This window comes from Nilaparvata lugens, chromosome X (genome assembly GCF_014356525.2).
Source record: "Nilaparvata lugens isolate BPH chromosome X, ASM1435652v1, whole genome shotgun sequence".
In the NCBI taxonomy this organism is placed as follows: domain Eukaryota; kingdom Metazoa; phylum Arthropoda; class Insecta; order Hemiptera; family Delphacidae; genus Nilaparvata; species Nilaparvata lugens.
The window spans coordinates 45,870,715-45,886,554 of NC_052518.1; the positions used below are offsets into that span (position 1 = coordinate 45,870,715).

Genomic DNA, 15,840 nt, shown 5'->3' on the forward strand with positions numbered 1-15,840 from the left:
AAAATGCTCAACGATACACCATGGCTCAAGATCGCCTTTCAAGCCTATAATAGGGGTGCTGGCCTTAGAAAGTGAACTAGCGCGAAAGATGGCTTCAGCAAAGTCATTGATAATTTTGTCATTGATAATAAAGTTTTGATAGTTGTAAAGCAAGGAAAGTCAATTGAAAATAGGCCTATATGGTATCTGTTTCAAAGAATTAAAGTGGTACTCTGTCTCACTGGTATTTTTCTGTGTTTTTAATCCTTCAACATAGTTTTTTGCAATATTTTTACTACATGAAACATAAATAAGTGTGTAATAAATAGACACATACTTGGATTATTATCAAATTATTTTATGTAATTCCATTATCCTAATGAAAAGAGATAATATTTATGTTTCAGAATTATTGTGACTTGGTGATTCTTCACCCTCGTGCTGTAGTCAAGTTGGACGTTGTTGATTGTTATGTGAGGTAAGTCATTAAGGCTTAGTCTAGTCAAGAGTCTTGAATGACCTATAACCATGACCTGCGATTTGCTCTCATTGATTTTCAGGCCATTATTTTCCGTCCAGGCGATCACGCGGGCAAGACCATGGTTCATCTCGTTGATTGGGCACCTTCTATCCTTTGAGACTAAAATAATGTTGGTTAAAACATTGATATTCCCCTTTTTTTCTATTGTGACTTGGTGACTATCGACATGACAGTTCAACTTAACCAGAGATTGCAACGCGCTCAGAATTACTGTGAGCGCTTCATCTTTGGTTTACGACAAGACGAACATATTACTCAATACTTTGGACAGCTCAAACTTCTAAAACTGCACGAGTATAGGAGTCTCCATGCTCTCATGTTCCTCTCATGTTTCTCATGGGTCTCTGGACCCTCATTTAAGATGGAATGAGCATATAAATAGTATGTGTAGCAAAATGAAATTTATGATCCACAAATTTTATAATTTGAGCGTACTCAAAGACAAAGGTCTAAGTAGAATGGTATATCTAGCATATGCTCAGTCAGTCTTCCAGTATGGAATTAGTGTGTGGGGTGGCGATTTCAATGCACATTTTAAAAAATTGAATGTTATTCAAAAGGGTATTCTCAAGGCAGCCTTGGGAGTGCCCAGACGATACCCTAGTCACCAACTTTTTCTGGAATTTGGAGTTATGACAGTCAGACAGCTATATATTAGAAATCTAATTAAATATATCAGCAATCATACAGATGTCTTTACACTGCATCAAACTAATTATATTTTCAGATCTGCAAACAGATATATTGTTCCTCGAACTGACTTAACTATATGCAGAAGACAATTCAACTACATAGTAAATAAACTAATAAATATTATTCCAGAACATTTTATAAAAATAAAACCCTCTAAAGCACTTAAAACAAAAATTGAGAACTGGATCAAGACCGAAAATGTTGTAGTCAAACTATTTCAACTCTAGGCATTCATCAACTCTTTATTATCATGTTTTATTGAAATTCTTACTCATAATATATTTTTGAATTATTGTAAAGTATATTATTATTTTTATGTAATGTAACTAATAATCGTGGGTTAAGTGGAAGAGGGGGCTTTTGTTGCCTCAATTTCGCCCACATCGCTTTTGAAATTGCAAAGTGTAAGGCATTTATCTATCTATCTATCTATCTTTTTTTTAATAACACGACTTTATAACCTAATAACTTAACCTAACTAACATCGGTGGAACCCCAACAATTCATACCGTAACTTATCTTTGAATCAACTAATGCAAAATATAACTGCCTAATAACATTTATATAGGAAGAATTTTATTTGGAAAGTAGAATTTTCTCGGTAGCAGATAGTATTATCATAGAGAAACAATAGCGTAAGTAGATATCCCATGGTATAGGGCGTTTATGTCGCAACTTTTACTGTTATCCCAAGCCGATTACTGTCAATTATTGTTGATTTTTACTGTTTTGACCGGGTAAGAGTGTATGAATGGCACAATATGAGAGACTACCAGCGTCATGAAGCTTCATGGGAAAGAACTACGTGGTCTATCGGCTTGAGATAACAGTAAAAGTTGCGACATAAACGCCCTATGCCATGGGATATCTACTTATGCTATTGTTTCTCTATGGTATTATTTAATAGTTATATGCTGAGATCAGATAAGGTTTTCATCAATAATTACAACCAAATATTTCAGTACATCAGTCTGACCAACAATCTTCCAGTCACAGTCATTACGGTCACAGGCACCATGAAACTTGAGTGCAGAAGGCAATTGCCATGGTTTTCTTAATGTGAATCCTACCTTTTTTCAGCATTCATTGCCTGGACTGCAAGGAATTACTACGAATTATGGAGGGTGACAAACTATATGGAGCCCTGAAATATGTAGGTTGATGAAGACAAACTACGAATAATTTGTACAGATCCTAATTCAATAATTTTCCATAATAATTCAATTTAACTCATAATATAGCCTCTGTGAATGGTCATTAGAAAACATTATTTAACATTCCATAATGATTATTACGGATTGTTTATATTTTTTGACCATTTATAGATAATATTATTATAAAATATATTATATAGTTTATTTTATTTCATATTTTATTATAAACTATAGATATATTATTATTGTAAACTATAGTCAACCGCACACGGATATAGTCCAATGGAAAATTGGAACGGCTGAGTACCACCTCAACCCCCGCCAAGGCCAATGCGTGAGGTTTATTATAAAAATATCAATTTTTGACCGGAACTTTGGGACCGACTAGGAAATCGAGGAATTATGGGACCAAGTCTGAGGTCTCTACCTGCGAGGTGATTTGCAAACAATAGTCGGCGCTTGCGACAGATTCATACGCTTCTGTTACTGAATGATAACCATTCATAGATTCATTTTTAGAAATAGTTCTGTGTACTGAGTAGATAAACAATCCATTTTTATTGCAGACATTTTCAGATTGCCTCTTTTCCAACCTGTTATTGGATCTAACTTTCTTAATCTAATGAAAACTAGAAATTCAATTTTTTCTGATCAAGTAGCGAAAATAATAATTTAAATTTAAAATCTGAATTAATAAATTTATAAAGTATATTTTTTATATATATAGTTGAATAGGGACACAATTGACGCACTAATTCTATTTGTTCAACGCCTTCGTGTTGAAAAACAATCCAACCATCTGTTGGAGACACCTGATTCTACCTGCGTAAACCCATCCTCCCTCATGTCGGAACCCTTTGATCCCAAAAAGTATTGGTACCAAAATTTCTAGCACCATTAATTAGTTCCATTTATAATCAACTGTGGGCTCATAACTCATTCATAACTGAGTGGGCTCAACAATTCATAACTCATCTGTTCCGATTGCCATCGGTCTATTTTCGTGCGGTTGATTGAAGTGACCCCCTGGGTTGGGGAACTCGCTCATGAAGAATACAACATGATCTTTGAAATGGGCAACTTGTGATTATAGTATGTGAACCCATAGAACTTTATAGGTTACTCCGCATGGATGAATAATTCAGAATCGACATTCAATCGACAATCCCTTAACTAATAATACTAACGTCATAGCAACAGATATCACAAGTAGCATTATTAATAAGGTGTATGTTGCAGACAGACGAAAGCGAGTTGATTTAAAAGTTGTAAATTATGTTGTATATTAATCAGTAGAAAGTATGGTCTAGAAGTCAATACAAAGAAAAGTGTTGATAATAAGTAAGGAGAGAATATTGATCAAGTACATTCCAACATACATGGTAGGGTGGTGAAGCGCTTGCCAACGTACACCTATCTTGGTACAGTTTTAAATGAGCAGTGGGACTCGAGCATTCTCGGGAGATAAAAGTCCGTATTGAAAAGGCAAGAGTCGCGTTCCAAAGCATGGCAAAGGTTACTAAGAAGCATAATGTGAACCTTGATTTAAGACTCCCACGATATTAAATATTCTTAATATTATTATATATGGTGTAGAGTCTTGGACCCTCACGAATGCAACAACAAAGAAATTTGAAGCATTTGAGATGTGGACCTATAGAAGAATCCTGAAAATATCGTGAATGGACAAAGTATCTAACAACAGAGTTCTTCACAGCTTGATGTACACTATTAAAAAAACGAAAATTGGAGTATCTGGGATACATCATGTATCTCATATCATCATATGAGATCACATGTATGGGATACATCATATCAGTACTACGTACTCCGTACGGTTCCGTAGTATAGCACGAATCATTTGGATGAGTTTAATATTTTTAATGTTCAGCAAACAATATTTCGTTGAAAAAAACATTCGTTTCATTTGAGGGAAACAATATTTGAACAACAATATTTCGTTTTATTTGAGGTCATTTTTACATAGTGCATCTTGAATCTTGGATTTTTGTTCCTCTTTTTGGGCTCATTGGGGGGGTTGTAACATGCTCTCCCTCTTCGATACGCCACTGAGTAGATCTAAAGGAATTGCTTTACTCATCCTTTGTTTGATCACAACAATAAACAATATAAGAGTAGCAACAAAAACATTAACAAAAAACTCCCTTCATGATTGATAGAACTTGAAAACCTTGAAACCTGAATTTTTCGGGGATAAATTCAACTTCCCAACTTAAAATCGGTTTGTCGAAGTGCCAGAGGTATTCTCATACCATACATCTATCCTATAGTACTATAGTTCAAGTTTATGGGAACATATCTCCCTAATAAATGGTAATTTCCTTGATTTTTATTTTTTCAAACAAATCACCTCGGTCATGAAATTTTGTCATCGATACTAAATATTTAATTTGAGGTCTGAATTTACCATCACTTGGAGTTCAGATGGTGTTTTTGATACCTAATATTATGCAATGGAGAAGATGTGTTTCATATAGGACATTCATATTTTCAAGCTGATTGCAATAATCTTTTTCTACATTATATCCAAGCGTCAGCTTTCTATTGTATCGAAATTTATGATCTGCACCTAACAATTGAATGAATATTTATGGTGGTCAGAGATAAGGACTAGGCCTACCTGCTTAGTCCAGAGGTGCAGTTTTATCGTGGGGATGAGCGAACCCTAATTAATATTTTGGACAGATTTGGTGCCAACTGCCAAGATGGTTGCTTCCACTTGTTGTATTATTGTATGTTGCCTGATCTCACTCCACTGTGCTGTGAGATGTGCCTGAGATGAGGAAGGTTGTTGCCTGGGGCTTCAGGTAGGCCTAGCCAGTCAACGATTGTGTTTTTAATCACATCGTAGGTGCTCACTCTGCTCTCTCTCCCTAGGATGGGCTGCTGCTAACATAATAAGTTTACTCTGAGTAATTTAATCCATCATTAAGCAGCAAACACATCTCCAGCTCGTACATCTTTCATCTTATAAATTGCTTGAAAGGCTCTAGTTTAGTTTTCTGACAAGCGCTGCGGGAGCCGGGAGTTGACTTTGGTCTGTCAGAGTTTATCCATAACCTACTTATCCTAAAAATCCCAATTAGCCTAGCAATAGCAATAATACAGATCATCTTCACATAGATTTTCGTCGCAGTCGTTCTGAAGTTCTAATCTGAAATTTAAAAATGTGCCAATCTGATAACATTTAAATTAACCGTTGCCGAAAACCTTATTTTTCGACGATTCAATATGATTTATTCAATAGACTCCGATAAGAAATGATCCTGTTGAATTTTATCGAAAATACAAATTTATTTTCACTTTTTGTGTAGTTGAGAACTTGATATTGTAGTAATTATTCATATTGAATAAAAATACTAAGAAATTGTCAAAAACCACAGATTTTATTGAAAGCTAGAAAGACCGGTTTCGGTTGTCACACCATTCTATGGTGTAGATACACCAGATAATCTGATACATTAGATAAACTGAGTTTATTTGAGATTGAGAAGACGGGTTTCGGTTGTTACACCATTGCCAATCTCATATAAACCTCTAGCTTTCAATAAAATCTGTGGTTTTTGACAATTTCTTAGTCTTTTTATTTAACAAGTTTATTTTGTTGAGTGCCACTAATACAAGTCGTTGACTTGCAACTGATGGGTGATGGTTGGGATGAAACCACAGTTCTAGTTGTATTCAGACTCCTAAAGCACCAGGAATTGAAATCAACTCCTGCTATTAAAATTCCCTTTTCACTAACTAATATTCTCTTTGAAGCTGCATGTGAATCGTATCCGAGATTAGACAAATAATAATAGCTTTAGAAATCCTCCAATCATCAGTACAGAATGTTTCTGGAACAATCTATTTGAGAATTAACTAGAAAATGCGTGTAGTTTTAGTTTAAAGTTTAAATAATTAGATTTCTTCACTTATTAGAACCATAATATACAAACCGCTGAGATTGAATAAATATGACAAAAATGATATATTTTGTGTTTGAATCATCATGAATTATTTTGTAACATTTATAGTTCTCATGAATCATTGTATTATTTGATAGCTGAATCCACTACTGGCACAGTGACAGTTTAAACTAAATTTCAATTTAAAATTGATTAAATCCGTATCAAGTCTCATTTGTTATTAGGGTGATTCATAATTATGGTAAAATAATTTAATACGTGATAGAAGAGGTAAAAATAAGAAAAAAGTACTAATAAACATATATCCATAAACGCTTTATTAGCGAGCTATACAGGGTGAAAGATGTCGCCCGGAATTCAGTTCCTCTGGTGAAATACACCGATGCTGAATTTTTTGGGGACTAGTTTTTGAAAATTTATGCTGGATTCATATGGAAAAATATCTGAAAAATTGAATAAAACTAGTCCGGAAGCTGTAGTGTGAGTAGTTTTTGAGAAAAAAGTTGAAATATGCAAAAAATCTAACTAGAAAAACACAGACTTCTACATTTGATGCCCAATAACTTTCTTTAATGACGAGTAAACAAATAATTTTTCGCAGTAAAAATTGTAGAGAATTTAATTCTGAAAAGAATTTTGTAAGTTGTGTAAACTAAATTTGAATAAAATGTATTCTTATGCATTACATTACACCACAAAAATTTGCTGTTTTATGAGGAGAGAACTAATAACTCATAGGTTGTAGCTGATTGCAAATAAAACATGGATTTTAATAACAGCTGTTCCAAAACAGCTGATTTATTTTGTTTTAAATAAGAAAATATTTAAAAGAAATTATTAGCTGAAAATTATTTTCAGAAATATTTTAGCTAACTGTTGAACAAAACAACAAACTGTGAGTTAGACCTACAACTGTAACCGCGCTGTGTTTTTTGTTTAATCTAACCAGTCATTTATAACCATTTCACTTTGCTTTTGTGTTAAGTGTTAACTTTTTAAAAATGGCTGGTAATTTTAGACATTATACATACTCCGAATTAGTTGACATGCATTTAATGTATGGAATGGGACACTATACTGTAATAGTACTGAAGCAAGACGTTTGTATCAAGAGAACTTTCCTAACCGAGTATGTCCAAGTTCAAGGTTTTTTGCCACTATTCATCAACATTTGTCTGAAACAGGCAGACCCCGATCTACTATGACTGTTGAGTTAGAAGAACAAGTTCTTAATGAAATTTATGAACATCCAGAGAAGAGCACGAGAGAATTGTCAGTGCAGTTTAATGTCAATCAATCTATTATTTGGAGGATACTAAAAGAGCAACAATTACATCCATACCACCTCCAGAAAGTTCATACTCTATTGCCACGCGACTGTATTCCCCGTGCTGGTATTTGCCGATGGTTTTTAGTAAAATTTGACTGACAACAACCAACATATTTGGGCAGATGAGAATCCTTATGCCATCAGTACTAATCGTCCACAACAACAGTTTTCAGTAAACATTTGGCGATTTGGGCAGGAATCATAGGAGATCATATACTTCTGTTCGAGCTTCCTCCCAGGCTTGATGGCATAATCTACTTAAACTTTTTGAGAGAGGAGCTATTTATCTCACTTGAACATGTACCTCTTCAGTAGCACCAAAACATTTGGTTTATGCATGATGGAGCTCCAGCACACTTCAGTGTTGCTGTTCGTGAACACCTGAATCACAGCTTTCCAAATCAATGGATAGGCCGAGGTGGGCCAGTACCATGGCCAGCTAGGTCACCAGACTTAAATCCTTTGGATCTTTATCTTTGGGGACACTTGAAAACCTTAGTATACAATACTCCGATTGATACCATTGAAGAACTCTGATTAAGGATTTTGAACGGAATAGAAATGATAAAGCAGACTCCTGGAATATTTGAACGGGTCCGACAATCGATGAGAAGACGATGGGAATCGATCACGTATTAAATTATTTTACCATAATTAAGAATCACCCTATGGTTTACATACTACAGATTATGTTAAGAACTAACAATATGGCTGACTAATCAGTTGGGTTTACGAAACGATATGATCACAGAATACAATTTATTTACGACAATTTATATAATATTGTGATTCATATAGCCTAGGGCTAGGGCGACAACATTGAGTGGAAAATGGAGCGTGGAACAAGCTAAGAAAACTTTATCACAAACTGCATTGCCGTGTCATAAAGAAAGAGACGAAATGAGACCGATTAGACGAGAAATGTCATTAGTTGTGAGCTGTTGCCGCTTTTTTATGGCAGGGACCATCAATTCACTTTACAACGGCTATCTAATCCATTACTTCTCACCAACCTATTCCAGTCAACTAAAAAAGCGTAAATGTTTCAAAATTTAGGATACTGGCGTTTACTATGCTGTGAGATGGCGCTTATCTTTACTCCTCACAGTCAGAGAATCACAGAATGTCTCATCAAACAATATAACATTGAAACATTGATTTCCGATTTAGATGCAGAAAAAAGCAAGAGGATACTACATCAATAAGTATTATTAAAGAGCTCAGAAACTTTGTAAGTCTAATTTCAGAGATCACATGGGGGAACCTCTCTCCAAGTACGATATACGATTGTAATATAATACTAACCGGCAGGCTCGCTTCGCGTGCCATAGCCATCTAGATACAGAGTTCTGCCCCCTGTAGCTCTCTTCGCTCGCCTGCATTCTTAATTTAAGCTTGCTTCCTTCCGTAAAATTCCGTTAAAAGTCCTAACTCCGACTAATAAAGAATTTTTTCATTTCATTTCATTTCATTTAAAATAGTCAAGAGCTAACTAGACTAACTTAAATAGACTTTCAGGCTCTTTCCAGTTGACTGGGACAACCTAGAATAACGCTGGAAAACACCAATTTTGGTCGTATCCCTGGCGAAGTTTTGAAGCTATCTGTACAAATAACCTTTAGGGCCGGTTTCCGAGCTCGGGATCTATAAGTTCTGGACTTGCAGAGTCCAGGACTAAAATAAGCGCTCGGGTCTAAATCGACTTTCTGAGTCACGGGTTTATCTTCTAGAATCCGGGGTCTATTAAGTTCTCGACTTATTAGAGTCCAGGACTTGAAGAAATAATCATGTGGAAAATTCTCAATATTTTACTGTTGGCATTATAGCAAAACAGCTGATTGCATCAGGATAATTCGAATGAGCATTCTCTCTAAACTATTTTCTAACAATTATTTTGTGAAAATAAGCTTCGATTTGTTTGTAGGCCTATTCAAAGCAAAATCTAATCTTTTGAAACATGAATGAATAAACATAATATTTTACGTCATGCTATTATTGATCATTGATCCTAACCAGTGATTTTGGAATAAAAATTTTAATAGGCTATTTGGAAAAATTTAGGAGTTGGAAAACGTATTTGTTTTGAAAAACCTGGAATAATAATCTATTATTATAATTTTTTTTATAAATATGCTGAATATGACATTGATTGATAAAATTCACATTGGAAGATAAAATTACAAGGCAATCCTTGTTTTATTTTTCTTGAAAATTTTTTAGGAAATGTCACAGTCGTAAGATAAAGTTAGTTTTTTACGCGTAATTCTAATAGAACTTTATTCCAAAATAGACTTGCAAACTATAAATTATGAATTGAGATGTACTAATCTAGATAATTTAGGTATTCCAAGATATCTATTTGGCTATTCATCTACTCCAAAACAATAACTGAGATTTGTTTGCTCAGTTTAAGTCCAGAACTTAAAGTGAATTTAAACCTACCTCAGTGGAGGGTTTGAAATCACGCTGTTTTAAGTTCTGGACTTAACGATTTTTGATAAATCCCTGACTCGGAAAGAAGCGAGAATCTAATTCAAGTCCTGGACTTATAAGCCCTTCACTCAGTAAGCGAAATTATAAACTCCAGAGTCTAACGTGATCTCTTAACTCCAGGGTCTATTTAAGTCCTCGACTATGTTAACTCTCTGACTCGGAAAGCCAATTTTCTGACTCCAGAGTTCAAAGCCAGTTGAAGTCTAGAACTTGGATAAATCCCGAGATTAGATTCCAAACTGAGCCTCTTCACGTTACTGAACATTTTCTATAAATTAGTCCTCGAAAAAGTTGATATTAACCATATCTAGCATAGAGTTGAAATTTTTTTTGAAAATAAACCTCTTAAAATAAACCATGAAGAGAACTTATTAAGATATGAGATCGTATATCAGTCTAGTTCTTTGGAACAAATTATGAACAAAACAATCATATTTGCCCTTTCAAGTTGCAATACTTGGAAAATCTCGAAGATGAAGATGAAACTGTAGAAAAGGAACCCCGAAATTAGCACCGCCATTCCCCAAACAAAACCTGAGTTTCGAGTATAGACTTTCAAGTTCAGTCGTTCCTGAAAACCTTTGCCAGAATCTTGGAGACCTCTCTAGACGATAGCTGAACCACTGTAATAGATCTACGTGTTTTAGCGTGATGTTGGCGGCATGATAACAGCCCATCAAATTGGATTGTTATAAATAGTTAGTTGAGGTTTGTTTTTACAAATTTGACGTTTGTTAAGGCTTTTTTGTTAAGGCGACTCTAGATACTAGGTTTGGTACGGATCAACTTCACAGAAGCCCAAACATTGCTAAAAAAATGATGAAAATGATATGGATCAGTTTAGCGAAAATCAGCAAGAGAGTTACGATCACAACCACATAGACAATAAGGAACATTGGGATCATAATATCCTTCCAGTGAAGCAACATCTCCATAAAGTGATCAACGACTGCTCCTTGACTTAATAAGAAATGCTCATTCTTCTAACTAAAATTGAGGGTGTTTTCAATTCGATACCGCTGTGTCCCCTTTCAGTTGACCCCACAGAATTAAACGTCCTTGAACCAGGACATTTTATTACTGGAGCAACTCTCACCGCTCCTCCAGAACAGGACTTTTGTCAATTACCAGGTAATTAATTACTTTGACCGCTGGCAGCACTTATCTTAAAAATCCCAATTTTTTTAGAAAAGCTGGTCACGTGAATATTAAAGGAGAGCGTGCACTAGGTCCGTGGAGCGGCGCGGAGCGGCGCGGCGCGGCGCGGAGAATTTTCCAAATTTCCTTTCTATCCAATTATTTTCTAACAAACTTTTCACCGAAATCTTTACTGTAGCTACAATATCTCTCATAGAGTCTGTCTTTGCAGTAGCTACCCCTTTTGATGACAGTCTCTCCATTGTGGTAGGCTGTCTCTTCTCTGAAATTGGCTATAGGTAAGGATACCATTCTACTTTGGGTGGTATTTATGCGATGATTCACCTTGTGCAACTTTATGGACTACATACCCAACACATGGTGTTGAAAGTCCATTCATGATTTGATTTTGGTAGAACACCACATTACCTAATCTAATGTTAGTAACTATTCTCATATCTAACTGTTTCCCATCACAAACTGCTTTTGTTAAATCACTTTTATGATATTAAAAAGAACGAATAACAGTCAATTTTTTCAATATATTAAGTTATCAACTAACTGTGACCATGAGATCTTTCAGCAGGTCCACCATCTTCCTGGTTGTACTCATAGACAAGTAAAATGTTTGGATGGCAATTTTTAGTGTGCTGTTATTGGTTTCTATTGGGCTCATTATGGCTGAGAAGGTAATCAATGAGGATGTAGGATATAAATTTGGTTTGATCATTAAATATGAATTGCCTATTGCTTTTAAATTGTGTGTATATTTCAAACAATTCTATTGTGTCTACTTCTGCTCCTTTTGTTTTTATGTGTATGATTTGTAGGTCAGTATTTATGTTTGTGTGTTTGTGATTTTCTTGTATTATGTGGTCGTCAAATGTGGATTCTGTTTTGTTTTTAGTCCTTGAATGTGCTCCTTGTATCTCTGGTCGAAAGAATGGTATGTTTGTCCAATGTTGAATTTATTTATTCAGCTTCTCATTACAGTATCTCTTCAGCCAGTCGATTCACCAATGATACCCTTGGATCCTTTGTGAACTCGACTGGTCGCCAGTCTCTTTGACTCATCCTTGTTATCCTTGTGATCACTCATCTCGTCCTTGCTTCCAGCCCCACGTTAGGTGCCAACCTATCAGGTACACTCTTTCTATCGTCTGAGTGGCCTGATTAATATTCTGGTGTTTACCTCGATCGTCCTTGCTCAGTCATGTGGGTGGGACAAGGAAGCAAGGAGCAATGTCTTCCTTTCTTAATAAACTGTTCTGGTAGTATACAGCCTCCAGGAGAGTTTTTCGGGCAGATTGCTGACCGGCTCTGGTGTTGACCACTCTTGTTGTACTGGCAGTAGTGACCAATGTCGATTCAGCGGAATTAAAATTTCCGCTTCTAGGGAGGTTACAGGCAGGACAGGAGGGCAGGAGGTCTCGGGTCCCTGAGGATGGGTTACAGGATGCTGACAAGGGGTCTCACGTTTTAAGGAAGGTATATGAGTCGCTGACAGGAGGTCTTGCGTCATTGAGGAAGAGAGCAGGACACTGACAGGAAGTCTTTTTTTCTGAGGATGGTCCGTGGCTGCTGACAAAGGTCTCGCTTCCCCTGGAGTAAGTACAAGATTCTGACAGGTCTCGCGTCCTAAGGAGAGGTCAGGGGTCGCTGACAGGAGGTCTCACATCTCCAAGAAAGAGAGCAGGTCGCTGATATGAAGTCTCGCGTCCAGAGGAAGGTTGAAAGCGAAGTGATGCTCTCTGAAAAAGAGCGTCGCCATTTATATCCGGTGGCTGAAGGATATTTGGCAAGAACTGAGCCGGCAGGCTCTCCCACCTTGCGTATCAACTAGGATGTGAGTAGTAGCATCTTCCAGGCAGTATAGCGATAACCACCAATCTTTTATAGCACTATACTTTATTGTAACAAATTCACTTCACTTCGTTACAAAGTTGATTGAATGGGGATGCTGAATAATTATTCACTGTGAGTATGAATGAACATAATATTAGAAATTGATATGAAGAGAAATGGATTAAACGAGCCAGAGATTACTTTGATTGGTGACTCTCCCTAATGTGCACTGTTATGTGTATCCAGTTATCGAGAGCCAAAACAAAATGAGAAATCAATAATATATTCTTATCTAGGGAACATCTCTGTGAAAAGCCATGAGTAGGAAAAAGAATACAATATTCAGCTGACTTCATCAGCTTTTAGTAGCTCTATCGAAGAGGATAAGATGAGAACTATTTTTTCAGAATGGAAGAAGATAGAGTGAAGTAGTTCATTTCTCATCCTCCTTGGTTTTATGTTGGCAAGATTACGTCTCGGCACCCCGGCATCAGCTGAATTCGAATCAGCTCCTTAGCATTGTGCTAATCCTGGGTTTGGACTATGCGGATTAACATGAAATGGTAATCACAAGTTCAATAACTCAACTAAGGGAGAAATACACATTTGTTGCGAGTGATCCAAGTGTGCTGAATGTGTTTTGTGTGGAATCGAACGCTGATTATTGAAGCAGCCTAGCATCTCGGTGTTAACAATTTATCGCTGGCGAATATCACGTCATAAAATAGGCACGGCCTTTCCTTTTTTGACTTGGGCTACAGGATGAAGATGTATCGAGTGATAAGTAGGCTCCGAGCAGGCCCGAGGCTACGAACAGGCTAGGATCCGTGGCTGTGGTAGGTAGGCAGGCCTCCCAACATGGCTCTTAACAACCTATAATGATTACATTCTATGAAGCCATCAGCCCGCAGAGATAAATGATATATCTCCTATGTTGTTGCTGTCTTAAGTATACGTTACGCTCGCATTGTTTACATTTCAAATCGGTAATAAATACCTGGGCTGCGGTAATAAGGCGATGACCGTACAGGTGTCTACCTCTCCCCCTTCCCCCGAATCAATTACGCGCCCGTCCGTAATATCCATCTTTCACTCAGCACTCACCACCATCATCTATCTGTCTCTGGGCGTTAATTTTCCAAACAGCTGTAGGTTTTCGCCTCCCTCTCATTTTTTATTATTTTTTCAAAACGTGTTTCGAAAACAACTCGTCTCGGGTCTATTCTGTTTTACTGCAGTCATGAATGAGCGAACGAAGATTGTTTGTCCCTGAGTGATTTTGTTGCATCTTTCTCATGATGATGAACCGATAACTAATCTCACCCCAATTGGCTCGTATCCTATTTGAAAACACGTTTCACCCAATCAGCTACAATTGATTATATCTAGCAAAGTTTACAGTTCTACAATCAATCTATTGAAACTACAAAGGAAATCACTCTTCATGAAATGAAATGAAAATGAAATGAAAATACTCTTTATTAGGCGGAGTTAGGACTAGAAAGTCCTTTCTACATTACAATAAGAAATAATACAAAAGAACTATAACAATATGAAACTGAGAATAATGCATAAAATTGTAAATAAAAATCAACCATTTTTGTCTGGTGCAAAAGTAAATTAAGTAAATCAATAAATTACAAAATAACTAAAAAATAATAATAAATAAATTTAAGTAAATAATATAGGAAGAACGTTGATACAAAGAAAATTCAGCAAAAATCATTCATACAACATTCACACAGCCCACAAATTGTATCGCAACTAGCCACCATCGCACTACCCCCGCAGACCCGCCAATAACAGCCGCCTGACCTCCACCCCAAAGCGAGCATGTCCCTCAATACTCCTAATCTCATCGGGAAGATTGTTCCAATGTCTGCATGCCATGATTGTAAATGACTTTTCGAAAGTTGCTGTCCTGTATATAGGAAAAGACAGCAGTGAGTCCCCACGACGAGTTGCTCGCACACTGACCTCAGACAGAAACTTGAAGCTCTCAGACAGATAGGAAGGAGATTTCGTTTTAATTATGGAATGAAGGAGTGTTAGGATGTGCAAGGTACGGAGTTCAGTTAATTTTAAAAGTGATAGCTCATTATAGAAAATTGAAACATGGTCAAATCGCCTTAAATTAAAAATGAATCTTATGCAATAGTTTTGAGCACGCTGCAATCTGTCTGAGAGCTCCACAGTCATGTCATTTATTACAGTGTCACAATAATTAAAATGAGGCATAACGAGAGTTTTGACCAGCATGATTTTTATATTCTGTGGTAGAAATAGGGCAAACCTTTTCAAACTGTAGATGCAGGAGAATATTCTTTTGCAGACAAGCTCCACCTGGTCAATCCATGACAGAGTTTTATTTATAATGAGACCTAGATTTTTAACCCTGTCCTGGTATTCCAGCTCAACACCATTCAATGTCAGCTTTGGAACATTTTGCACCTGGAGTCTTGTCTGCAAACGGCTGTGAGCAACAATGATGCTATTTGTTTTTCCCTCATTCAATTTCAAGCCATGATTATATGCCCAGCCAGGGGTGCCCAGCCCCCCCAAGGGCAATGGCGCAAGCCCCCCCCCCAATCCAAGTGTAATGCCCCCCCCAAAGTACCCCAATTCCCAACCCTTTAGTTCTCAACATTAGTCAGTGTATGACAATAAAATTCACATCTTACATTCTAATCTTAAAAAATGCCATTATTTACCTTTGGTCTTGTGAGGAGTTCTTTC

General features: G+C 36.5%; 1 protein-coding gene across 1 annotated transcript in view; it reads left to right on the forward strand.

The window, feature by feature from the left end:
• Positions 1-15,840, forward strand: part of LOC120354308 — an 88,068-nt gene that overhangs the window by 3,605 nt on the left and 68,623 nt on the right. Inside the window, exons 2-3 of the mRNA XM_039441222.1 lie at positions 387-457; positions 2,294-2,366. Coding sequence (XP_039297156.1) covers positions 387-457; positions 2,294-2,366 — 144 coding nt within the window. The remainder of the gene's footprint in view (positions 1-386; positions 458-2,293; positions 2,367-15,840) is intronic.